The sequence below is a fragment of the Pezoporus wallicus genome, unplaced genomic scaffold (assembly GCF_028554395.1).
Source record: "Pezoporus wallicus isolate ANWC-B61680 ecotype Strahan unplaced genomic scaffold, APGP_CSIRO_Pwel_v1 contig_7820, whole genome shotgun sequence".
In the NCBI taxonomy this organism is placed as follows: Eukaryota; Metazoa; Chordata; class Aves; order Psittaciformes; family Psittacidae; genus Pezoporus; species Pezoporus wallicus.
This window is the reverse complement of record NW_026641900.1, coordinates 864,510-891,416: the sequence shown is the minus strand read 5'-3', so window position 1 is coordinate 891,416 and position 26,907 is coordinate 864,510. Positions and strand designations below refer to the sequence as shown.

The 26,907-nt window shown below is 37.5% G+C and overlaps 1 protein-coding gene and 1 long non-coding RNA gene across 8 annotated transcripts; one reads left to right on the top strand and one right to left on the bottom strand.

Moving 5' to 3' along the window:
- NT5C3A (5'-nucleotidase, cytosolic IIIA) lies at positions 1-26,907 on the bottom strand. 7 transcript variants are annotated; one of them, XM_057425790.1, is made up of 12 exons: positions 26,708-26,725; positions 11,717-11,823; positions 9,245-9,295; positions 8,152-8,301; positions 5,144-5,242; positions 4,626-4,695; positions 3,868-3,914; positions 3,414-3,499; positions 3,073-3,162; positions 1,713-1,875; positions 1,068-1,268; positions 1-615 (listed from the first exon to the last, which is right to left on the bottom strand). In XM_057425790.1, exons 4-12 carry the CDS (start codon positions 8,200-8,202, stop codon positions 514-516), a joined length of 909 nt encoding a protein of 302 aa, XP_057281773.1. In that variant the 5' UTR covers positions 8,203-8,301; positions 9,245-9,295; positions 11,717-11,823; positions 26,708-26,725; the 3' UTR covers positions 1-513. The 7 variants fall into 7 exon arrangements, with proteins under 7 accessions (XP_057281773.1, XP_057281774.1, XP_057281776.1 ...); XM_057425791.1 differs by lacking the exon at positions 26,708-26,725 and adding an exon at positions 8,443-8,562; XM_057425793.1 differs by lacking the exons at positions 8,152-8,301; positions 9,245-9,295; positions 26,708-26,725 and adding an exon at positions 26,737-26,907 and having other exon boundaries at positions 11,717-11,826.
- On the top strand, positions 16,277-21,204 carry LOC130608114 (uncharacterized). Its single transcript, XR_008974451.1, has 3 exons — positions 16,277-17,338; positions 19,805-20,819; positions 20,927-21,204. It is a non-coding gene; the product is annotated as an uncharacterized LOC130608114 (long non-coding RNA).

Sequence of the window (26,907 nt, the reverse complement as noted above, 5' to 3'; positions counted from 1 at the left end):
TTGGGTGAATAAAGCATTTTTACTGATGAAAAATATATGTAGAAAAGACTTGTGTGAAAGTCTGTAGCATATGAGTAAGATCTTTCGAAGTGCAGCTGAGACCAAAATCTCTTCTTTGAAAGAAGAAAACACAAATGTGCACGCTGCTCAGTCACAGAACGTTCACATCTTCAATGGTACAAAATAGCCACAGTTTCTAAAATGCTCCTCTGAAATGCCTGATTAAACGACATTGCACCATATTATCCCATCAGGAGCGCTTTATCACATCTATAAATCCAATTTAAATCTAGTTATAACAGGAGTGTGAGACAACAAACAACAGCATAAGAGCAGTAAAGGGAGCTTCTAGTTGACGATGGATGCCATACGTATTTCAAAATACCAAAATGAAGATAAAAGTTTTAAATTAAATTAAACAGTTCTGTAAATGAGTGATCTAAGACAGCACCAATGTGCTGCTCTTCTGTCCAGTTGCCTCCTGGAAGGAATGGAGTAACTTGAGACTGCAGTTTACAGGATTTTCTGTAGGATGGAGTTGGCAACTTCCAGGGATTCATCTTTCACCAAGACAATATCGTAAGAGTCCATGTATTTTTCCAAAAGCTCATCTACCTAATTGCAGAAGGGATAAAGAGAAAGATCTGCTTAGTTGTATATTTAATTATATATGAAGAGGTTTTGTCTATAAAATATTGCCCAGTCTTGCCACCAAATTCAGGAAATAAGCCATGCAAATATGTATTGCTCCTATGAGTGAATTGCATGGGGGGACAGAGGAGGAGTGGCCTGACATAACTGTGTATGCATTAAAGGATACAGGACCTCACGTTTATTCCAGGATCTCACACATAAAGATACCTAAAACTACTTCCTCAGCTTCCTGAAAGGCTGAGAAAAATAGAAAACTGAAGTCTCCTCTCTCCTGAATGCAAACAGAAGTGCATGACAACAAAACATGTTGTCATGCCAACACGTGGTTTTATACCTGAAGCTTAGTATAACGGACCTGTTTCTAACTCATACTGTTTCATTCAATGCTTACAAGGCTAGATTAGGCTACTTACTTTATCATTGAGATAGCCAATCTTAAGGATGTGTTCAACGTTTGCTACTCCATCTGCCATACTCAAGTCTCCTTGAGAATCACCCAGCAGTATGATGTTACTGTTGTCTTTTAGTTGCTTGAAGTACTCTGTATTCTTCAAGGCACCATCATGTTTGTTGTAAACATGAATCAATTCTCCTTTAAATCCTTTTAATACCCCCTATTTAAAAAACCCAACAAAACACTGAAGTTATTTCTAGAGTCATGTAGACACAACAGAATGTAGAATTAAAGAGGTGGTATTACTGTTGAAATGTAATATCTAAGGAGGAAGAAGATAAATTACTGTTAAATAATGTGATCACTGCAATAGCATTGTTAAGACTAGACAGGCAGCAATTCTCCCTGCCTGGAGGAAGAGTGGTGCTGTACTGGGCTGAGTGTGAGGTTGTCATTCAAGGGAATGAATGGTATCTTAGTCACACCATGCTAACAGTGTTTGAACTGTTATCCTTTGCTTCTGTTTTGCCTGGGAGAGTGCTGAGTATACAATTCTGATTTTCTGTTGCATTAAAATATTCATCTTGTAGTGTGTGTGTGTGTGTATATATATATATAGCTACTAAATACCACAAACAGTCATGTAAGAATGTGTTATACATACATTTTCATCAAAATCCATGAAATTGGAAACCACTTTGACATTAGGATGGTAGACTCCAGCCTGGTGGATAACTTCCTCAAGAATGTCCCCAATCCCAGCAGAAAATATGAACACAGGAATATTATGTTCACTGAGCTTATCAAAGAAGTTCTCATATCCTTCTCTACAACACAGAATGTAAATACAAATCAGATCTCCAATAAAGAAAGCCAACAGAAGTCCAAGTTTTCAGAAGACATTTACATCATCTTTGGAAAAGAGAATGGATTTTCCCTGAGCATTCACTTTCTTCTTTTACCTCATCTTTTTGGGTTAGCAAGAACCATCAGCCTAACAACATAAGACATGTAGTTTTAGAAAGAAACTGCTGCATCAAGCTCTCTGGTCTTGGTCTGTATAGTCTTATTTCCCCCAAAAGATCTATTAAAGAATTAAAACCAATGTCCCCTCCCCAAACACCCCAGAACAATCAAATGACTAGTAGAACTCTCTAGCAGAAGTCTGTACATCTCCTTTCCATCTTCCTTGCTTAAGTTTTGGCTTTCTGTAGGGTTATTGCCATAAAGCACATCTTGTTTTGCTTTTAAATCCTGAGAATGTTTATCGTGGCTCTTTTCTGAAAGTTTCTACTTTTTAGTACCCAATCAAAGCTATATATGCTATACCGGGAACAAGGGAATGTCATCTACATATGCTTTTTCCACACAGACACTGATGGGTAGAATTTCACCTTTAAAAGAGACCATGTGCTTGTCTGTTTTGTGGAAAATAAGAATTTAGTCAGTGTGATACACAAACACTTCCACAAGTGAAGTTCTAACATCCTGTTTCAGTCATGCAAAATTTACCAACAAGTTTGGAGAACTTTAAGAGATATAGTAGCCCCATCACATTTCAAGCAGGGATTTTGCTGGCTTTTAAACTTGCCTTTAGCCATAGAGGAAGAATAATACTTAATATAACATATGAAAGGTATTTTGCTGCATTTTTATCCCAGATAAAACTATTTTAGGGGATATTTCTCAAAGCAAAGTTGATCTCTGCATTACCCTTTAAAAAAGCGTCACCAGTGCAATTTCAAGAGGATGTGTCTACAGAAACGAAGCTTGTAGAGATGGGACTATAAAAACCCCACAAACCCCAGTTTCAGATCTCTAGCTTACATTGTTGTGATCACTGCAGGCATTTAGCTGCAACATACCAATGAGCTGGGAGCATGAAGAGCTTGCTATGTTGCAAGATTAAGGTGTGTTCTCGGGAATGTTGTTTGGTGTCTGCTTCCTCTCCTCTGCCCCTAACACCCAGTAAGAATCTACAGAAAATGTTCCAAACCAGTATCATTTAATCAAAAGGAACTTACTTCAGCATAACATCAGATTCCCTCACAACTTCTGCAAACTTATCCTTTTGTAAGCCTTGTTCAATGAGAAGCGCATGAGATTTATTGTACCTAGAACAGAAACAAAAATGGGTTGAAACTGGCTTAGGAAGATTCACCCTTCATTAAATCCCATGATGAAAAGCATCCTGTATGGTTAATTCTTGCTCATTCAAGTTAGCAGCAAAGCAAAACCAGCTGTTGCACAACACTCAAAGAGATTAATTCAGTTCATGCATTAACTAAAGTTAATTACTGCTATTAATTTCCTTTTAAAAACTTACTAAATTGAATCTTAGTTCAAGATGGGAGATGTCTCTTACCATTCTACCATATATGGATATTTTTCTTCAATAGTGAGAGCTGGATCAATTTCAATGGCGTAATAGGTTTCTTTCAGCTGCAATAACTGAAGGGAAAAAACATCAGATATTTCAGAAAGATACATTAATCAACTCTTGGTATTTATCTAACCATTCTGATTACATTATTTAGATACAATGGGATCTGAAATGCTCTTTGAACAAAGAGCTTGTAAAAAGCGGATGCTGTTAAAATTAACTATGTGCTGCTATTAAGAATACAAATATTTCCGTTCACTTCTTAGTGGTGGGATTTCTTTCAATCTCACTCAGTTTCTTGAGTGAGAAAGCTCAGGGTTTTAAAGACTGGATCCCTTTTCTTGTGCTGCTATGTAATTCAACATACAGCACAGCTAGTGTTGTCTATACCAGTTGTCTGTACAACAAACCAACAGCTAGTAAGTTTTCTGTTTACCTTTTTCCGACATTCTTCTGTGATGAGCTTAGAGTTATCAATGATGTCTGGGGGGGGGTGGTGAAAAAAAGAAATGTTAAAACAGGATAGTGTATTTCCTTTGCTTTGCTCTACAACAGTGTAAATGGCACAGATGGCAAAGTTTGATGACACACCACTATGTTTCCTCAGAACTTTTCTTACCCACAACCAGTAAAAGGCACATTTCTCTTCATAAGCATGAAGATGTCCTTCCCCTCATCTCTGAATTAAAAGGTCAATTACAAGCTCTCTTATCTGTTTCTTGAGATTTAACTTTCTGAAATCATCATGAGCCCTCCGATGTGTTTTAGGATTCCCACTTCTTTAGTAAATGGATTCTCTTTTTTCTAAAAGGCTACAGGATAAAAATGCCGAGAATTATGAAGAGTTTACTATCTGGATCTTGCAGGCCTCAGGGATATTACCAGCTCTTAAATGTAAGTCGACCCTACCATATTGAGCTACTAGCACATTATAGTTCAGAAATTAATGTTTTAGCTGTGAATGACAACTTAACTGATCTCAGTTCACACAGATTGTTATTAAAATGTATATGCATAAAACCACATACAGGCAGTCACTAGGATACTTCTTCATTAGGATGTACAGGTTACGTAACAAGTCAATATAAAATCTCACATATTAGGAAATAAATTGGATAGAAAATTAAAATGTAGGAAAAACTAAAAGGAGTGAACAAACCAATCTCCATTAAACAAAAAAAAAAAAGTACTCACTATGGCAAGTTGGACATCTTTTTCCATTGTAGGAAAATCTACTTAATGTCATATCAAAATCTGTAATAATCTATTTAAGGAAAGAAAAAGCAAAACTGTCTTACAACATGGAGGGACAAAATAAAGAATGGCTAGAAATTCTGAATGATCAACAATACCTAGAGCTCAGTAGCATGTGTCACAGAAATGCCCCTATTCTACTGAACTGCTGTAATGCAAACTAGTATAGCCCATGAGAGTAACTTCTTTCTAACACAACTGTTTTTCTAATTCCTTTGGTTAAAATATTTCCTGAAATTACATGTTTATCTCATTTACTTAACTAGTGTCTGGCTGAATTATACTTTAATCAACAACAACAACAAAGAAGAGTTACCATTTAAATTTGGGAGATCTCTTGAAGGCTGACTTCTGTTTTTTTAGAGATATATATATATATTTTTCAAACTTTCTGGCATAGAGCGCCAATTGCATGATTGCTTTCATTCTGAAATGGTTACACCTTCTACTATCTTTACCTGAAGTTTGGCAGCTCCACCTTTGATGAGGCCACAGATAATCTCCTCTACTCTCCCTGGGTCCTTAATATGGACAGTCTTCTTCTGAAACTCTGGCATCTATGAAGAATAAGAACAAAGACAGAAATCCACTTTACAGAGGAAAACTTACTAGGTAATACCTACTATCTATCAGCTTGGAAGCTCTGCATTTATTAACAGTTTTACGTGCCATGCATGGGACAGGAAGACAAGAGCAAGAAGAAACAGAAAACACTCTAGATGTATTAACTGATGATTGCATACAGTTGTTTGCTTTCAACATCTAATTTCCTTTCCTAATATCAAATTATTCAGTAGGCTGACACTCGCAGAAAAATGTAACTGTATTTGTAGGGAATAAGGGATATATATAGAAACAAGATGTATGGGATCACCCTGTGGGTCAAGTATGTCAATTGGAGATGGTGAACTTTAAAACTAGCTCTTTGTGCGGTTAATATGCCCTTAAAGTTTCAACACAGATAAAGAACACAGGCTGACTTTAGACACTGCTTGTATTGTTGGGAATGCTGCATGTGTCAACCGAGTGTTCCAGTACAACAAGGCGGAATAGTAATCCCTGCTCCTGAGCTGGTCCATCAATCATTTTCCGTAATCCCTTTGAAGAGTATTTCTCAAATACTATGAGAAATGCTGAATTAGGAAATAAAGGAAAAAACCACAAACCTCCTACTCCTCCACAAACAACACCCTCCCCCCAGCCCCCCCCCCCCCCCCCCAAGCCTTTACTCACTCTAAAAGTTTATCTTCAACCTTGCAGAAATGGTGAAAGAACTACTTACTGACAGAAATTTCCAATTTGCCCTGTATTTCCTACCTTTATAATCATGTATGGACTCTTCCCACCGCAGAGGCATCAGACATTCGCAGTCTGTCTACACGGGCATTTCTGATTAGTACAGTTTATTTTCTGTATCTATAACTTTAGAGATGATGAAGTGCTAGGAATTTCATTTCTCTCATCCTGACTGTTCAGCTTTCCCTGTCTCATACCGAGCACATAATCTTTTCTGCAGTGAGCCAACTGAAAAAGAGGCAGCTTCTGTTTCCAGACACACTTCTGGAACCAGAGTTCTCATATCACCAATTGTTACGAAGTCACACAACACTCTTTTGTCCTGCTTTCAATACTGCTAAGCCTTTAACAACTGCCTTGCAGTCAAACTGCAATTAGGTTATAATTTAAGAAAAAGATGACGTTCTAAAGTCTTGCAAACACTTGCTTCTATAATGGAAAAGACACTTGTGTGTCAGGGAAAAGGAGGAGTTGGAGGTACCTTTAAATATCGGCTCTAGTCCACTCTGCCCTCAGGTAGGAGAAAACTATTACAGCTACATAGTTCTCAGCAGATACTTGTCTAACCCATTCTTCAAAAACTACTCGCATGTTCCTCACTTTTCTCAACCATCTATTCTAGTGCTCAACTATGTTCAGGAAAGTTTGCTTAATCTCTATGTACCCTTCCATACTGTAATTTTAGGCCATTAAACTTGGAGGAAAGTATTCTTTTTCACAGGTACTTGCTGGGTATTTTCCCCCTTCTTCCTGCACTAAAGAACCCCAGTTCCTTCAATCTTATTTTGCAGAGCACAGTTTTCTAATCCTCTGACAACTCTTGATGTTGTCCCAGCCCATCCATTTGAACCATTCTTGAAACACAGCATCCGTAACTATGGGCACAACCTTTCTGCTGCACTCTGAAAAGGCCTGATGTGAAGGGCTATTTTAGACTCTATGTAATAAGTCTGCATTCACATTTGAATCTATTTACTTTGTTAGCATGAATACAGTGATAGTTACTCAAATTCAGTTGGTAATGACCAATTCTTCAGAATTACTCCTAGGCAGAAACAGGTAGTTACACAAAGTGCTCTATTTTATATTTAGTCTTGCTGGATTGTACCTTTTCATCCACAACAGCTCAAATTTTTCCATATAACAAGTAATTCTAATCCCCAGTATGCTTGTTGCTACTTTCTGGCTGATACCCTTGAAGACACTAATGAAAACAGGAAATAAAAATCCTTCCAAAACCTTAATCTCGAGTCTCTGATTATTTTCAGGGTTTTCCACCCATCCAAAATACCTATACCAGAATACCTTGCCAAAAATTCTGAGGTCTTGACAGGTTATTCACTACTTCTTTGCTTTATAAATCTCAGAAAGAAACAGATCAGCTACATCCCACCTGGGAGTCACTGAGAAAGTTATTGAGTGTTAACAAAAAATAAAATCCCTGGAAAATATCCATGAAAGAATTCCCTAATCTTTTGAGAAATACAGTTACAAAGCATTTTTAGATATTTATTCACAATTATCAACACACGTAGCTTCATAAAGTGAAATATTAACAACTCTTCACAGATGTTTCATGGTATTTCTTTTGGTTGTCATACAGCGCTGGTAAACAAAAGTAACCTTACCACTGGTTTGGTGAGTATACACTATTTTTTCTCTGTAATGGAATATGAAGCAATTTGACTCTGTTTTGTAACATTTTCACTCTAAATTGGCTCATCTAATTCGTTTGACTTTCAAGAGGCAAACGATACATGTATTTTTAGACTTGGCATGCAAAAATTAAAATGGAATCTAAGTGCATGTTTTTCTAAGAAGTAGTTCAAGCATTACTTGGTTTAGTTAAGATTCTAAGCAACAGACTTCCTAATATAATTGATTTAAACAGAACAGATGTTGGGGGAGATGGAGAGATCAGAGGGAAAGGCTGTATGAGGAAAGTTGGATTGTTTGCTACTGTTTGATTTCAGACATGCCTTTTGTAAGTTTCTGAAACAACCTAAGGAAAAACCTCCTTAGTAAACACTTTAGTAGATGGTGTTAAAGAAGACATTACTTAAGACTGTAAGTCTGATGAAAGCTTCCTGCTCTGAAGTTGTAAACTGATACTTCTACTCAAGATCAGCTTTTAAGATACATTTACTTCTAATACATCTTTCATTTTTACATAAGAATTGAAGTCAGTTGAAGAGGATTTTATTTTAAGGGTGAAAAACATGAGTCTTCTGCAGCAAGTATAACTGAGGCAATTTCAGTCTCACAGGCACTTTCACAGGCAAAACCACATCTTCATTATAGGTATGGCATCTGATAAAGCCTCAGACAAATATGGTTAGTCGAAATAGCCATTGTCCCCATCACTAGTTCTTTGTATTCGTATCTGCAACTGCACATTAACTAGTTCTTTTATTTAGGCTTTATCATTAGAAGTAAATGAAACTGTCAAATAAGCAGTCACCAGTTTTCTGGCAAATTGGCTCCTTCAATATCAGGCTCCCAGACTAGCTCTTGTCTTTTTCTTGCATATTTGCCATTTGTCAAGAGTCAGAAGAGACAAGCAGATTCAAGTTGGAAAGAACTGATGAACAGATGAAAGAACAAAGAGTGAAAGAATGTAAAGAACATTTCAGTCAATTTGCTAAAATTTGTTTCTATTAATTGGTTAAGAAAGCTGTAAAGTCAACTCAATATACACAAAAGGCCCTAAATTCTGATGCTGGGGAAGAACACATATGGAGAAATACCTGAACAAAAATCTCCACAGCACCTAACAAAGGCAAGAAAGCTTTTCAGAGCAAAGAGCTTCTATATTGAGAACTTAACCTACATAACCACAGGAAAAGGAATTTCACATTTTGTTGTTCTGAAAGTACATCCTATTGAATTATTTATGTTTCCCTATCCTGTCATTTTATAAGTGTGAGAAGAGTTTTGCTTTCTTACTAAAGATATCTATATGTTACTGAACTAGCTCAGGGGCCAGTGTCTCTCTTAAAACACGTTAAGATGACAACTTACAAAGGTAATTTGTAATTGACTTCTATGCTGGGCAGAAATACATTTAAGTTTCCAGTCTCTGACATTTTTAAGGAGCCTTCAAAGAGAAGCAAAGAGAACAAAACTGAACAAGATTATTTTAAAGGTTGAGCTTAATTGAATTTATGAAAAGGAAAACCAAAGATCTGCTTGTTTGTGATAGCAGGTAATGGGAATAAGGATGTAGGAAATTCTTTTGTAGCTAATGATGTTAAGAGTCATACCTTGATGAATGAACCGTAATGGATTCACGCAGCTTTGGAAATCCCCCAGTCCTACAAACCACAGAATGGGTCATTTACAACAAGGATAGTTCTGGAAATTACAAGTCTATTTAGTACCTGAGACATGCATCTGGGTTAAATAAAGAGAAGTATTTACTGTAAAGACCCTGCTGAATTCTAGTTTTGAAATAGTTTCCTACACACAACTGGATAGCAGGAATGGGACTAGGTGATCTTTAAGGCTTCTTCTGTCCTAGGTTCAGCTGCTGGGACACTTCCAATCTAAACCGTTCTATGAGTGCAAACAAAGCTGCTTTTGTGTTCTATCTGGGTGCTGTTTTCTTAGTATTTGAGACAGATTATATCTAAGTGCATGCTCCATCAGTTCAATTATAAAAAAAGAGTTGGTGATGATCACTAAAATGAAAGGCAGGTATCCAAGTGAATTCACAGCTGCCATAGCAAGCATTTCCAATTGAGTATCCTAGTGAATTAGTAACTGATTGTGTGCACCAGGTGGAGTGTCATATTCTGGAGTTAAGACTACACTGAACTTTTGAATCTACCAAGTGCTGGAGATAGAGCAGTTACTTTCTTCCCCTACCCAGTAAAACAATGTTAAGTCCCTATGATATAAAATAACAAACAAAGAAGTTCAATAAAAAGGGAAATTTCCTATAAAGGATGATTGTGGGACCTTCTTTTGGTTTTCACTATCTGTAGTTTTAAGTTGGGGAGGATGAGCTGATGAATGACTTGCTATCTTAACTACATGGAGATACGGCTCATTTCATAATCAAATCTTGATACACAGCCTGAAATAGTACTAGTAATAACTACAAATGTAAGATGTTATCATCAAAACTGAGGACATGAAAAAAGTGGGGCAAGTATTTTTATGCTGATACCTGTAAGCCTACGTTACTTGACAAAGCTGGGTTTTAGTTTAAAAAGACCAGTGTGGATCCCAAAAATCACTGCTAAGGAAACAAACACCCTGCATTGTGGCTGAATAAGTAAATCTCAATTACCACACAGTTTCTTTTTTCCTCTTTTCCTGGTAAACCTGCATACACTAGACTATGTTCCAAACCTATTCTCTTTTGACACAGAGGACACACAGGGGTGGGCTGGCAGGGAGAGGGAACTATTAATGTAATTTCCAAACAACGAAATTGCAAATCAAAGTGATTAAATGGATAGGAGTCAATTATTTGTAAATTCTAGTCTATGGTGACAGCTTCCATGTAAAAGAGTACAAACCAAGAATAAATGGCATTTACTTTGGGAATTGCAGATGCCCGATTCTGAGGTCTGAGACTAGCTATCACATATACTTACTTATGGACATGTACCAAAAAGGGCAGGACATGGCATCAGTGATAGCTCTGAAATTTGATACCTTGGCAAGCTACAGAAAATTGGTTTCAGTGCTCTTGGTGTCAGAAAGTAACAGTTTGGTGAAATCGTAAGAAAAGGGGCACATTCCTTAATTTACATCTTACTTTCCACTCCCTTTTTCTTTTTGCTATTACTACAGAGCATTACTTTCATCTACTTCACAAAGCAAAGCTTACCAAAAAGCTTTTGAAAAGCATGCAACCTTTTTCATGTAACTTCTGCTATTTGCAATGTACGAGCTGCAAGAAGCAGGGAAGCTGTAACAAAACCACAGAATGGGTGGGAGTGGGTGTGTATCTTTTCCTCCATCTCTATGTGTTCATATATAGCTACATGTGCTCTTATATGTATAAAGCAAGACTGGCTTTGAATTCAGACAATTTGAATTGTGGTCCATGAGTGCAATAAAGGTTTCTCTTTGCAGCTCCAGCTGTGAGTAGGCTTATCTTTCAGACAGGAACATTAAAAGCTACTGGATTGGATGTCAGCATGGTTGCATCAGACACACCATTAGGTGCTGCTAGTCAGGAGACCTGCACTAGTGATCATGCAATCTGCTAGCATAACCTGAGCTCAGGACAGATAGATATTCATCTGTAATTATAAAAACATAGTCAGTTTTCTATTCGTATGATGTAAACTCAAATATGGTAGTAAGAAATCCTTAGTAACTAGTATTACAAATCACTTTTTTGGTAGTTTTGCCAAGAAATAGCCTTAGGACTACTTATCTGAAAAGTAAACAGGCAAATGTTATTTTGGAAATGAAAAACACAGAACACTGAATATCTTCACAGTTGCTTGATAACATGCTGCAAAACTAGATACCCAGCACAGGTTCTATGAAATAACCTGTCACTACCTAAGCTATTTTAAGAAACTGAATAGGATGTGTACTAAAAATATTTTTTCCTGTTTTGTTTCATTGTTTACATCCTTTTACACTTAATGTGCTGGATTTGGATACTGTTTTTTTTTCCCCAAACTAAAACATATAGAAAAATCTGGAGAGAGAGCTTCCAGAGAAAACATGACAACAGCATTTCCTCTTGTGCATTTAAAGGAGAATACCTGTGCGTTGAGCTTAGGGCACTCCTGATTCTTCTGTCCTTGATTTTGTCCTACTGCAACAGCATAGGTGGCAAGCAGAGTCCAGAGACGCAGGGCTTGCATGCAGGCTGCCAACAAAAACCAACCAAATCCTTTTAAGAATTGGTCTCCTGTATTATGTGATCTTTGCTACTCCTGTTGTACAGAAACAAACGCAGACATGCATGGTACAGAGCTACGTCCCTCTGAAAATACCCACACTTACATGGCTGCTCTAATACGTATTTAAAAGCAGAGCTGAATTCATCTACTCAATACAAACTGGTAAATATATTTACTCCTTCGCTGCTGTTGCCAGTTCTTTGGTATCAAATTTTTATAAAAAAAATAGAGCTTGTTACAATAAACAACCGTAAATAATGCTGCAGCTCATAACCTTGGCTTAAAAACGCAGGCAGAAGACTGCTGTTGACAGAAGCTATGCACACTTACCAGAGGGTTTTGCAAGAGCAGCTGCCAGAAGCAAAAGAAAATTCCTCTTGCTTGAGAAGCACTAATATAGCAGCACAGGGTGCAGTTGAGGGCGTTTCCAAATGCAGCCTGACTAATCCCCATGCAAAACCCCAGGGTCCTGTGACGCACATCAGCAGCGCACAGCAGTTTGTTGTGCTCAGCAGTACAGACTGCCGGGCTTACAGCCCATCAGTTGCTGTACCAACAACAGAACATTTGACCTGCGCTGAATGAACAGCCTTCGTGGATGCAGCAGGCGAGTGGGGGCTGCTCTAACAGAGGAAGACGCTTGTTTTTCAAAGCAGAAATTTACTACTTAATTACTTTTTAACCCTTTTACAAGACCTTTCCAGGTGTTTTAGGATTTCCTGTTGCAGAGCGTCAAATTTCTTACAGCAGCTTGACATGGTCTCATGAAGGTGTAGGAGGGAGCACAGATTTATTTGTGTAGAAGCAGCAAATTAATTACTTAATTAATCTTTGCTTTGACTGTAATTATCTATGTGATACTGAAACAGGAAATCAAGGAGGTTTGTCAGGATTTTTGAGAGACAAGGTGCCACAACATGTTTCAGAAGTTTGTAATTTGCCTTATCAAAGACAGTAAGTAGGTACCACAGAAGATGCATGTAAAAGGAATCTCTATTTTGCTGTCAGAGTATGAAGGAAGTATTGTCTAACCGTATTTACACTTTGAAGTTGTGTAAACACTAGGAAGTGTCACACGAAGTTAACTCTTACTACAGCAACAGCGTGAGCTTCCCTATGCTACCCTGTCAGTCATATTCAACCTTAGGATTATGATCACTAGTTCAGGCCAATTCATACGTGGTCATGAATTTGACCCATGAAATCATAAGAACTGAAGCAAGGGCAGGTTAGAAACGTAGCATGTACAAAACCCCTAGAGCTACACCCCACCCCTCCCAACCCCATTACAGGACACTAGAAATTCATTGGTGATACAAATTTCCATGCTGTTTTTCTACATTAAAAAAGAAAAAAATCGATAGACTTTTACTAAATGGATCCATATGTTTTGTGTCCACATTCCAACTGGAGGCCAGTATGTACTCTATCAGAACCCCTGTTTCGACCCAATGAAACAACTACTTCTGCTGATAGAAAACATGCGCATTTCATCAACACGTACCATCTTAGAATTGAATAAGATCTCCTCAAATGTACATGTATATGTCTGCTGTATTCTGAAGCAGCAAAACAGTTTGAAAAGTGTGTTCAAAAAATGACATAATCCCTGCAAAGACTATATATAGTAAATTGAACATACCTGGCATTGGTATTTGCCAGGATTTATAGCTCCTATTAATCTACTTGTTACAGCATGTGTCTACTGTTGTAATAGGTAACATACAGAGAATGCTACCTTTTATAGTATTTTAATATAGTTAGCATGCTTTTGGCTAATAGTATCTCCATAATAATGTTTGAGAAAGATATGTATAATACATGATCTTGAACTAATATGAATTACTTGCATTGCAAAAAGCTGAAGCTTATGTCAGTGTTGGATTTACAATTTAAAAAAAAAAATCTTATGAACAATGAAGTAAAATATGCTTGCTAGATGAATCATGGAGTTCAGGTAAAGACATCACTTGATACATCCAATTTCCAGAGTACCTGCCTTTGAGATTTTATATATATATCAATGGTGACAGTGGTACTGCTATAAATGAGTCTTGTGAACCTCCCAGGTAAGACTGGGACGTGGTGGATGGTGGAGGTGGCCTGTTGATATTCTGGTACTTCTATGGTGTGATTCAGCGAGAAACAAAATGCTAATGATATCAAGGAATTCAAAGGAAATGAGCTTGCTTTTGATGAAAGTTGGGGAAACAAAAAAAAAAAAAGTGTGGTTTTGTTGGTTTTTAAAAAAGTTATATCCAATTTAAGGTTGAAGAAAAGAGTTGCAGAAATAAAGTCCAACTTTTACAGACTAATTTTCGCTATACCAGCCTAATTAGAAAGCCTTTTAAAGGAATGATTGCAGTGTTAGTGAAAGAGCCAGAAAATGACGTGAGCAACATTTCTGTAAACATGAATACAGCCAACACCTAATTCTTAGAAAAATATCTTCCTGTTTTTCAACGAGTATAATTACTTTCACTTTAAATGAAAACATGGTATATGAAACTCCTCATTTACAAAACAAGGAAGGCTGTCTTTGCAACTCTTAAGAACCCTGTGTGTCAAACAGTTTATTGACAATTGCTACTACTGACCATGTTCTGTTACTGCTGATTGAGTCAGTCAGCATTTTGTTTAGTGTTTAACTTTTGGTAAGAGATGAATTAAAATCACTTCTTTGTTGAAAGAGAGAGAAACCAAGTCCAGCTGGCATTTCTCTCATGATACCAAAGGTCATTTAAATATATTTTAAGAACCATGAACTAAAGATGTATAGCTATTGCAACAGATAGGTTCTATTTTAACCTTCTTTCTTTGGCTGAGGGCCATATCTCAACTGCAGAAGATTCTATGGAGAAAAAGGGGGGGAGGGGATATAGAACAACACTTAGAACATTAGATGAGTTGTTATTGATATCAAACTAGGAAAATGTTCAACTTTATATGGTGGTGTGTTGGGTGAACTTGGTTTGCAAGGATTCAGGATGCTCTCAAAGAGTATGAGGCACTGGAAGTTTTAGTCTGAAGCAAATAAAAACTGGTTCTGCTGGTCCTTACGCACCTCTGCCCTACATTGCACCTATTTGTGGAAAGAAATTAACACAGCAAAAGTAAGTTACATAAGCAAGTAAGCTAAACTTTTGTTGTTTGAAGTAGTAAAGTTGAATACTTCAACTAAATTGCCATCAGCTTTAAAGATCAAGAAAGGTCACATTTAAGAGTTATTTCTATTAATTGGAATATTTGCTACAAAAATTAGAAGTGACTGAATCCTGTCTACAGTATTCATTAGTAAACATTAGCTAGTGGCTTTTCATGAGCTTACTACTTTTTATTCTTGTTTAGTGAGCCTACTACAACTGAACAACTTTGAACACATAGCCATTTCTTTAGCATATTGCCCAATTTTACTTGAGCAATGCTTCATTTTATTGCAGGGATCAGTTTTTAAACTTCATGTTTTTAAACTTCATGTATTTGTTTTCTAATTTTGCTTTTGTAGTAACTCTACTTAGTCCGTATTTTCCAAACCAGACTACTTGATATAACCTCCACAAGATAGGGAAAGCTAACCAAACCTTAGCACTCAAGAATCAAAACCAAGCAGAAGAAAGGAACCGACATAAACCAGTCTAATTCAAACATGATTTTTATTCATGCCATAGTAAACTGAGTTAATGATCAGCATCCTGGCTCTGGGAATAACTTTTTCTATTTGTGACCATTACAAGGAAAAGAATGTTCAGGTTGAGGAAATTGGAGTAAACAGAAGTTTAGAAGGCTGCCTTGCAGGAATGCTGGATATCACTTATTTTTCCAGTACAGATCTGGTGTTGTGCTAGTCATATTTACAGCTGGTATGATGCAATACAGAAATGTTTGTTTATGAAGATGTGTGTGCATTATGGAGATGACTCATGAGGAATGTAAGAGATTGTTTAAACATAAAGGGCTTGAACAGCACTTGCTATGGGAAGGTGCTAAGAATTTATTAAAGACTGAATTAATTAAACTGTGATTAATCCAGAGAAGACACATGCTAAGAACGTGAGGGTCTTAACCTGACCCATTTTAAGGAGCAGCAGTACCATTGTAGCTGAGAATTTATTTTGCCTACTCAACTATCACATTTTGAAGAGGAAGAAAACCAAGTGCATGCTCAAAACCAAATAGAGGAAGGAAATGCTGTATCACAAAACATAATTAGAAATTTTATTTGATGTTAGATCTCATCAGAGATAAATCTTTCTTTACAATATAAGAGAGAACTTGTGTTCTACAGTCTGACCATTTATGGCTGTATTGAACACATGATGTTACCAGTGATAACACATGCACTAAAATGTGTAACAAATAGATAACTTATTTATTCTTGCTGTTTAATACACCAGTAATTATGATGTTCAATTTGAAGCTGTGACTTGCAAAATTCTATATGGAATTGATTGTTCAGATGAGAAAGTAAAAGATACTGCAGCATCACTGTCTCTTATGCACCTTCCTCTTGTACTTACAAAGCCATTCTGAAAGCAGAGGTTTCCTCTGGGTGGTATATCAACAGGCGTTTTGAATCTTACAGGAAAGCAGGAATGAAGGCGAGCCAAACACACTGCTGACTTGGTATACTGAAGTTCAGGGAACAGAATAAGGGCAAGAGGTTTTGATGGACTTACACATTAATCAAAGATACTTCTCAAACACAGAGGTATTGTTACACATTAGAAAACTCAGGAAGAACTGCAAGAACTGTGGCAATAGAAATCAACACAATATTTAAAATCCTCCATAGAGGTTTATGAAGAACTGACAGTAACTAAGGTCTGAATTTCCAGTATTTCATGTGCTCTCCTCCTGTCAGTTACTACTTCAGGCAAAAATTTAGTCTGAGAGTATATATGGGGTACAAGCCACATGGAACCAGATCCAAAGGTTCTGGGAATGAATGAATGAATACAGTGCAGGGCAGCTACATTTTGCCTGCACTTGTATGTTAGGGGAATCGCCTCATCTCTGGGATCTGTTCCCCTTCCCTCACTTTGGAGAGAATTAAACTGATAGGTTAGAAAAAAAGGGGAAAAAACACCCCAAAGTCCTGTTTAATAATCAACGAGTATCTGGAAATGATAAAGTGATCTTCAGTTGGTAACCATGTATCTTGGAAATGCTAGTCTATAAATGGCAGCCTACCTGAGCCAGAGTTTAATCTGCTGGGTTGTTTTCCATATTTGCATTTCACTGATGCCTGTTCTTGCCAATGCTTTCTGGATAGCCCTCTTTATAAATCATTATGCACTCTCAAGTTAAACACCAAATGCAGTTCTGGTTTCTCTATCTTACAGGGGACAGAGCAGAACTGGAAAAGGCCCTGAGAAGGGCAGTAAGGATGAGCGATGACATGAAAACCTTCCCTACAATGAACAGCTGAATATAATAGAATTCTTCAGCCTGGAAAAGAAATGACTGGATGGCACAGAAAAAGTTAACAGGGAAAGACTGTTCACTATCTCTTCCTGGGTAAAAGTAGTAATTATCAACTAAAGTTAACAGGAGGCACAATCAAAACAAGTGGAGACAGCTAGAGGTCACACAAGTAAATTAGTAAGATGTGGGAATGGGAATTCTTTTCTGGTGATACTGTAAATTTACACAGCCTTAAAAAGGTACTGGATAACAACATGAAAAAAGCTCAGGTTAAATTACAGCCACTGTCTCTTAAACACAAGCTGCTGGAGGCTGGGAAGTCATTCTAGAAAAAAAAAAATCAGGACAATTTGTCCCTTTCTTAGGATCTTCCTGGGCCTCTGCTATAGACTACTGCTAGACAGTATCAGGGCAAGGCCTTTCGTGGAAGGTAAGTCAACACTCCCTGTTTGTAACGTGATGGCAGGGAGAATCTTTTGCTCTTTAGGATAGTGCTTCAGTTTCATTGAAAGTATCTTATTTTCTGCTCATTCTTCCTTTTTCCTGCTGGTTTTTCTTCAGAGAGCATGAATATAGAAAATTCATTTTTGACAAATTGGAATTTGAGTGGTTCTCTCTTTTTTCTTTACTACTGCTGTGGTAACAGCATAGCTATTGGAATCTGGCTATCTGAAAGATCCAGTTCCCTCTCATCTTACACAGAATCTAACACTCACTGAAAGAATGCTTACAGGTGAGGTGCTTGGTACAACTAATCCTTCTTCAAAACAGTACAGAATTCTAAGAAGTGGCCGTATGTAGATACTCTGGCATTCTTATAAATTCTTACTCAGCTATCAGGTGTGCAAAAGCTCACCTTGCACAGTAATTCTGATGACCTCAATTTTTTCCCCAAAACTGCACATTTGCATATATACTTTTTATAATTAAATATTCTGTATGTATCTGTATGCTTGGAAATAACTTAAAACAAATGTTGGCTTGCCTGGAAACTTCTCATGTAACGCTATCTAAAGTGGAATGTGCATTAAGCCCAAGGCCTGGACTAAAGCAGTTGCTGATGATTCTCCTCTTATCTGCTTCTAAGAAAAAAAATACCCATCTGCTTAGATTTTTCTTTCCACTAAGAATGCTGTATCTAGATCAAATAAACTCTGACCCTTGAATAGTGGAGTTGCAGGACCAGTTTGAAAACAAAGTCAGTAGGACAAAGTTTAATCTACAATTTATTGCCAGACACTACGATTCTGATGGAAGAATGTAGTGCTAATATAGTATACCAGTTAAAGTTACACATTGAGACCAATAGGTTTTTAACTGTTTTCTTTGCGTACAGACCCTTCTTTAAACTTCTTGGAAAAAAACGTATCTGTTAAGTCTAAAGATGAAATACCAATATGATACACTCAGTTTAAAGGTAATAGCACAATGACTTGAGGCATGATGGATTGTTTTACCTCCATTGTCCCATTGTTTTATGGGTGTTCCTGACTGCTGGAACTGTTACATCCATTCAAAGATGTAACTGGATGCTCCTTTTTTCTTGTAACTCTGCACATTTTTCCCTCTGGAAGTGTTACGAGACATGTTCAAAACAAGTCTGTAGTAATACTACCACTACTATACTTTGCACTACGCTACTACTACTGCTAATGTATCAATACTGCTGTTGCTTTTGTACTAATTCCTTCCCTTCAGTTTCACATAAAATTTCTCCATGGTAACATGCAGACCAGGTTCAAGCTTACCCGTAAGTGATTTATGTTGCAAAGACAGATGCAATCCAGGATAAAAAGTGTTGCATCAGTAACTGGTAAGTGTAAAATTTACACTTTTAGTCTGAAAACTTTGTAAGTTTCCAACATAGAAGGAAAGCTTTCGAGGAGCAGGGTTAATGGTACATTTTAGTGGTATTCATTCTGTCAACACAAAGGTGGAGTAAAACAAACTCTTGGGTAACCCACTCCCCAATAAACTTAAATTATTTCAGGGATCCAATCTCCAAAGCAGATGAACAGTTGACAAGTGGGGACAAAAAATAGGAACAAATAGATTTGAACAGGAATCCTTGGTGGCAAAACCAGCTCAAGAGGTCTCAAATTCTGTATTCAGACACATTATGAATCTTCAGTGTCTAAATCTGGGCCTTGCCCCACCTCTTTAAAAAATAAATTGCAAATTAAATTATTGTTTTAAAGGTTGGCATATATAAAAGCAGAAGCCCCATTTCCTTCTAGCAATAGGCATTATTCACATTATTCATGGAGTATTTTTGTAATTATTGTCTGAGATAAGCCAGTGCAGTTCTATATTCCTTTGTGGCATTACTGAACAAAAATAGTTAATTTTAGTATTTAAACATGGTGTCTTTGACCTGTGTGCTGCTACCTTAGGCATATGTCCACTTGTACTGCAAAAATGCTTAACTTTTTTAAGTATTCAAGTAAACCACTTTATTAATACAAGGATTAGACAAATTACAAAAATCCAGCACTTTTAATAAGCAGGTTTTTTTTCTTACAGTCAGAAACTCCACACAAATAAGCTAAGAGAGATGTGACCAGCACAACAGCCACAGATTCCAACTTCAGGGCACAGTGCCAGTCAAGCTGCTGCATGATAGATGTGGGACTAAAAACCTGCCTACTGCAGTCATCGTAAGTTCTCTGATGTTTTACAGCAGCTGACCATTGGTGATTGATTACTTTTGGGTAAGAGAAAGCAGCTGACATCCAGAAACTGGTCAAGGTGTAACTGCTATACAGAGAGCTATGCCCCAAGAAGAAACAGTAAGTACATATCAACTGCTGCACAGTAAGGTGACCACAAGAAGGCAAGGGGGAAAGTTAGACTTCATGTCTTTTTATTTTCCACACCCTTCACGACAGTATATTATCCAACTTTCTTGCCCAGTTTTACCTGTGCTCCTATCTCTGCATGCTTGTTATGAAAGGAGGCCAGGAAGAATAGTTGTGAGCTATTCCTGCCTCACAGTTGCACTTAGCATGTGATAAGATCAGCCAAATTACAGTGCTGAGCATCTGCCAGGCCCTCTGCATGCAGGAGCAGTTCAGTTGTATGTGTCTGACCTGGAGTCAGGTAGTGGCCAAGAAATGCCGGCTGCTGTGGGACAGGATTTCTTAAATGAGAGGTTACGTATAAAATAAGTGTATACCCATCTTCAGAGATGCAAACAGATACTAGTGCCACCTGCTGCTCTACACTGTCTGCTGCAGCTCAACTAGCTAGAATGTAAATACTGACAATGAATTGCCATCTGACAAATGCACCAGATTAAAGCACTGAAATCTAACAGTGGGCTTCTCTTCTATTTTGCTTGAACTTCCCCCATGATGTAGTATTCACAGGAAGTGAAACGTATACTGTACTACACTGGCACAAATATGTGTGCATATGCACACACGGAGAGAAGAAAGGGGCTGATGGATTGAAGGCTATTAAAGTGAATTGGAAATAGCCAACACAGGAAAAGATTCTGTATTTTGCATTGTGCAATTCATTCAAGTGCAAGTAAAAGGTAAGAGGCAGCTATTTAACTTTCCTTTAAGGAAAGAACTTCAAAAGTTCAGGTATTTTTAAAAGATTTCCAGGCTTACACAAAATGTGATGTTTTTACATTTGCAGGTACCTTTGAAATTGCTACTGAATTTACAGCTAGTGTTCTCCTGCCTATAAATGCACTGATCCATACCCTGGGACTCTTCAATACCTACAGTGATCAATTTAGGTATTTTTAATACAAGTTGATAGTTCCTGTGAACTCAAGACTAACTGTTGGAATGCTATGCAACTTTAATTCATAATATGAAGAATTTTGCAATGATAATGTGCATTCAATTCAAAAAAACCTTCTTACTGCTTCTGTCATTTGACAATGAAAGGTAACATGTCAGCCAGGTTGGATGGAGTTTTGGGTGACATGTTTTAGTGTGACCCATCCCTGCCCATGGCAGGTGGGTTGGAACTTGATGATCTTAAAGTCCTTTCCAACCCTAACTCTTCTATGATTCTACGAATACTTGCAGTATTTGCTATTGGTCTTAATCTGCATAAGAAGTTTAATAGAACACATGCTATTAAAGCTCAACCAATAATTATTGCCAAGAGGAAAAATTCACTTAGAAAATATGACTTAACACATAGTAAGCATTTATGAAAAGGTAAATATATTTCAGAGCAGAAAGATTCACTGAAAGATTGCTTTTCTGGCTTGGTCAAAGACTTCATACAAAAGAGAAAGCAGCAAAGAAGCTGTTCTGAGCCTGTACCTATAATATATATCATATCCTGACATTTCCTTATAGTTACTACTTGAAGCTCAATTTTCAGGTGTGTAGATCATTATTATGTTTTTGATAACTGTTATAATGAAGATAAATAAGTTCTAAGGAAACTCATGCAGAATTAAAGATTCAATTGATCTTCCCATACCCATTCCTTCCTTGTAATAATGTATGTTTCAAGACTTAGTGAATCAAAAAAACCCTCAAAGGTAGCAGCAAATTCAGAAAATTAAAATCTACTTCTGAAACAGATGATTCAATTGTAGGATCAGCTTATTATACTAAGGTAAAATATTAATATGCACACAATGTATATAGTAGACTACTTTTTGATTCTTAACAGTGTTAGAAAAGAATATTGAAGTTTTTCTTCTCCTAAGACCCAAATCTTTAAATTTTCCAACTGAATTATTTTAAAGTGAAAATGAAAACCTATTAGTGGTATCTAAGTTGTATCAACATAAACTGTGCTTACAGTGTGTTTCCTGGCCTGTACAAACTTGCTTTACAAGCCACATTCTAGGTAATTATGTATTATGAGTATCTGTGCAAAAAGCCTGTGGGCAACAAAACCTTGTTTTAGTAATTCTGGTGTTTACCACTCTGTCAGTGTGATTTTTCTTTTGAGGGACACAGTCTAAACAAAAAACAAGACAGGAATAGTTATATCTGCAGCACTCATAAAATGTAACTTGGATTTAAAATTTTAACAGTATTCTAAAAATGATTCTAATACTCCAGCTGCTAATAATATAAAGGCTCTCACATACATGTCGGTAGGTAGGGGGCAGTATAAGGTCTCAGGAGCTCTTTCACATTTCACTACCTTTTATTGATTCCACTTTGCTCAGGCTTGAATTCTTCTTCAGCTTTGTAAAGGAAAAAGTATGTATGAAGGAGTTTCACATACTAGCCATTTAAATTCTTGAGTATGGTTGCTACTTATTACATACTCTTTTACTTCAAGTGGAGAATGTTGTGAAGGTCTCATGATGGAGTAACGTCACGGTTACTCTAATAACTGGCTACTAGCAACAAGACAAGAATGAAGTGGGGAGGTATGTGATTGCTGCCAGTTGTAAAGGTCTGTATCCTTTGTCTGTGGCACAAACCCCCGATGACCTATGAAACAAGATGCCAATCTCACCAGAGACTGGCAAGTAAAAGAAAATAATAACAAATCCCCACACAAACCCTATGACAGTCACATATGTTATTTGATTTCTTAGGGAAGTACATAAGTATCAGTTACTTCACTTCTTTCTTGCTTGCTTATTTCTCTCCAGGTAAACTGTAATACTACAAAGATCAACGTTTCTCTTCCTCCCCCAACGTATTAAGTAGGAATCTGTCCAGAGATTTTAACAATGACTGGCTAGAAAGTTTCCTGTAAAAAGAGAAATTTTTTTTGATACAAAGTCTGATTTTCTGGGAATTGGATCCAGAGACAGAATGGAGAAATAGACAAATGTAACTAAGCATTTGCCCGGTTTTCTGGATAAGAAACCTGGGAGAGTAAGGAAGTCTCAGTTTCAGGTAGTCTGCTACTCAGGTTTCAATCAGCTCTATTATGTTTCTCATCCTTATAAAAGAAATACAATAAAAAAACCCCAAACAAAAAGTAATAAACAAGCTGCCAAGAAAAAAATCCAAAGTTCAACAATGTTGTTTATGAAACAAATAACAAAAAATACTGTTACCCCATTAAACAGTTTTTCTTACATTAACCCCATGTTTTAGCTAGTATGGACTAATCCTTGCATATGAGTGTTATCAAAAGACTTGGGCAATGTTTTTCACTCTCGTTTGTGAACACCTCTTTTCTGCTGAGTTCCTAAAAGGCTTTACAAGGAGTAAGCAAGAAATGAAGTCTATTGTTAATAGAACTGATTTGCTATATAAGGATCCACAACTTCATTGCAAACTTGTTTCAGGCCTGGAAAGTCCAAAAGATTGTTACCGTAAGGTTTAATCTCCTTTTAAAGTAGCTATCAAGCAGCATCTAGTAAGTTACTTCAAGAATCTAATTAATTATTAAGCTTCTCTTTAAATTAAGGTTAGCAACCTTGTGGCTAACTATTACCTTCATCTGACTACAGGAATACTTTTACAGTTTCAGAGATGGCAATTTGGCTGTGCAAAGTAATACAGAAGACTTTGGGTGACAGTTGCTTCTTAACACATCGAGTACAACTTCATGTGACTGGCTGTATATTTACTATTAATGCCTCTTTTATTTCAGAAGTGGAGCCAAATTAACTCTGCCTAGATCTATCAGTGCCTAAGGGAAATTCCCTGTTTGCAAACTTCAGATGGTCAATGAAGACACATCATTAATACCTGAATTCCAAACTTAAATCTTTGCTTCCAATTAAGATGCTGTAATTTTATGGTGCCTTTATTAAGTTTAAATTTGTGTACCACTCTAATTACTTTGGTAAAGAAATGTAGGATAGATATTTAAGAATTTCTTGGGGTTTGTTATTCCACAAGGAAACTGTTACCCTTGTATTTTTCCACAGTGCTTGAGAATCCTTTCCACTTCTCTTCACATTAAACATTCTTGGTGTCACAATCCCCGATACTAACTTGTCTTATAGATATTCTATTTGATTTGTAATGTCCACTCTCCTTTTAGCTTTTAAACACGCTGTAAGTTGGCTTCTTACTTACATTTGAGTTTTACATGAGTTTTGTTTTAACTAGGAAAAAAGTGAAGAAAAAGTATTGCTGTAGTTAATGATACAGAAATATTTAATTGGTGAGAACTGAAGTCACATAACTAAGGTGTAAATAGGCCCGCTCCCCACTGATTTTGATGACCTTATAAATTAACGTAATGCTGAGTCTAATGTGGGTATAAAACCAAAGTGTAATATTCCCCAAAGGAAATATGAATAAAAAATATCTGCTGAAAATACAAAACCAATCCCGTAATTTTAATCTAACATGGAAGATCAGCCTGCTATAGTAACTCATGGATTAGGAAAAAAAACCCAAACCATTTCAATAAAGCTGTACTGTTCTCCCCCTGCCCGCCCCCCCCCCCCCCCCCCCCCAACTTGCACCAAATTACAGACTGGAAAACACCTCCTCCCCAAAGCTCCAAGGAAGGTCTCTCTGGCGATAAACTAAACCAGATGCAGTGTTTTATCAATGACAACCCTTAAATCAAATTACATTTGTGAATAAAACTATTACAGGAAGTTCTCCAGAATGCAGCATATTCAAGTAAAACAAATACATAAACCACATTTTTGCCCTTGTAAACTTTATACCAAGGAAACATAACTGTTTCCCTTATTGCAAAGAAATTTCACAGGCTGATTACATGTCCACTGAAGATACTCCCTGAGGGAGAAAGAGGACTTGCAGCTGATGAACTGCTTGTAAACTGAGGAAGCTGCCAGTTGGAACAGTGGTTGAAACTCTGGCTAAGCCAGCAGATAGTATTAACATGTTCAGTATTAACATCCAACTGGTAAAACATTCCCACCCAAGATAGCTGACATGCTTTGAACAAGCTTTATTTTCCCCTTGCAATTTGAAGTTCAGAAAAATCTCTGATCTTGAAAACAGAATTTTTGGACTTACCTATTTAGGATCATAGATCTGTGTTCAAGAACATAGCTCTCAAAATGTTATCTAAAGTACATACTTAAGAGTATGTACATCAATTTAACATTGGTGTAACGATTTTTTTCTCTACCAAAGGCAAAATCTTTGCAACAAAGATAAAAGCTAAAGTCTTCCCAGCCAAAAGACTATTTAAACACTGCTCAGAAAGTGAATACAAATACATCTTTAGCAATTATTAGGCACTTTCTGAATGACAGCTCAAATTGGACATTGTGAATAGGAGTTGATGAAGCTATTGGAAGTATTACAGCACTAGAAGAAAAAAAGTTATTTATAGTTAACCAGTGCTATGCCACAGTATTTTTCAAATGAGTTTTGTCAAATCCTTCCATAGAATCCAGAGCCGTTTCTCAGAAATACATCTAACCCTTTCCATAGTGACAATCCAAGCTTTCTGCTCTCCCACAAGCTAAGTGGGCTCACAGAAACTAAAAAGCAAGACACCCCCCTCCAAAATGCTGAAGGCTGTGGCTGATGGTAAGAAACAGCATTCATGTTTTTTCAACTCTGACAACTTTATGACTACTGAAACCCCACAGTGGAATTCTTTTCTGGACCCACGTTACCACACACTGCACTTTATGACTTCAAGTCAAGTCTTGCAACATGTGAGCAAGTGAGTAGTTACACAGCTCATAATTTACACAGAGAATCCTATCTCTTAGCAGAAATCTATGTTTCCATGTGTAATTAAAGTAAAGAAATCTGAGCTTTTAGTAAAGTTTTGCAGGGCAGATCACAAAATATCCATTGGCTAACATCAGCATATTTAGTTTCAGTTCCATTCTTCAGTACTGTTCTTCACCAGTGTCCAAACCATAAACTCAAATTTTGAAGGATTTCAGCATAATCAGTATATTGTCTAAATTAAGACCTTTCCCCATTCAGTTAATACCTGATAGGCAGATATTTAAATAATACCCTAAACACGAAGTTTAACAAGCGCAGTGCAGAGGGAGCTCTATCTTCCTTTTATAGTAACTGAACAAGACATTGCCTCCCAGTTTCAACAGATGGCTGAGCATCCCCTCCTCCCACCTCCCTGCCCTCTTTTCTTGTAAAGAACTTACAAACAGGCTTTTAAATTACAACCAAGACCTATATAGGCCCGTATATACCTATAGCTTTATGTACAGCTACACACAAGCTGGACAAGACAGGATGAAACTGACGCTTTCAAGGCTAGTGGATCTTGCTGTGATGGAACAGCCTCCAGCGTCCGTCCTTACGGTCAGAAACCGGCCACAACATCCCTCCTCCGCCCCTTCGCCTCCAGGGGTGGACATAAGACACAGCCCCACACATCTGGACAAGAACCCTCACTCCTGGGGTCGGCCTGCAGCAGGAGCTGCAGGGCAGCGTGTGAAGGAGAAGGGAGCCGCGTGTTTTAGGTAAAGGGCTGACATTCGAGGGCGGCGTCACCCTGAGAAGGAGAAGGAAAAGGGCGTGCGGCCGGCGGCGGAGCGGGCCTCTTACCACGTACCATCTCGATGATCTTGGTCTTCCTCCCCGTCTTCTTCTTCATGGTGAAGATGTACTGCGCCAGCACCACCCCGCCGACCAGCACGCACACGCTGGCGCTGGCCACCGCGCCCATCTTCGCCACGGCGGTCCTATCCATGGTGGCCGCCCGGGGCACACCGAGAGCCGCTGCTGCGGAGCGGGGCCGCTGCCTGTGGGCGC

Excerpts from the sequence above, each read along its gene's own strand:
- NT5C3A (XM_057425793.1), bottom strand. The coding sequence starts at position 26,845 with ATGGATAGGACCGCCGTGGCGAAGATGGGCGCGGTGGCCAGCGCCAGC. Across the intron at positions 3,500-3,867 it reads CAGAAGAATGTCGGAAAAAG|TTATTGCAGCTGAAAGAAAC; the intron begins GTAAACAGAAAA and ends TTTTCCCTTCAG. Across the intron at positions 1,269-1,712 it reads TCATGGATTTTGATGAAAAT|GGGGTATTAAAAGGATTTAA; the intron begins GTATGTATAACA and ends TTTTTTAAATAG.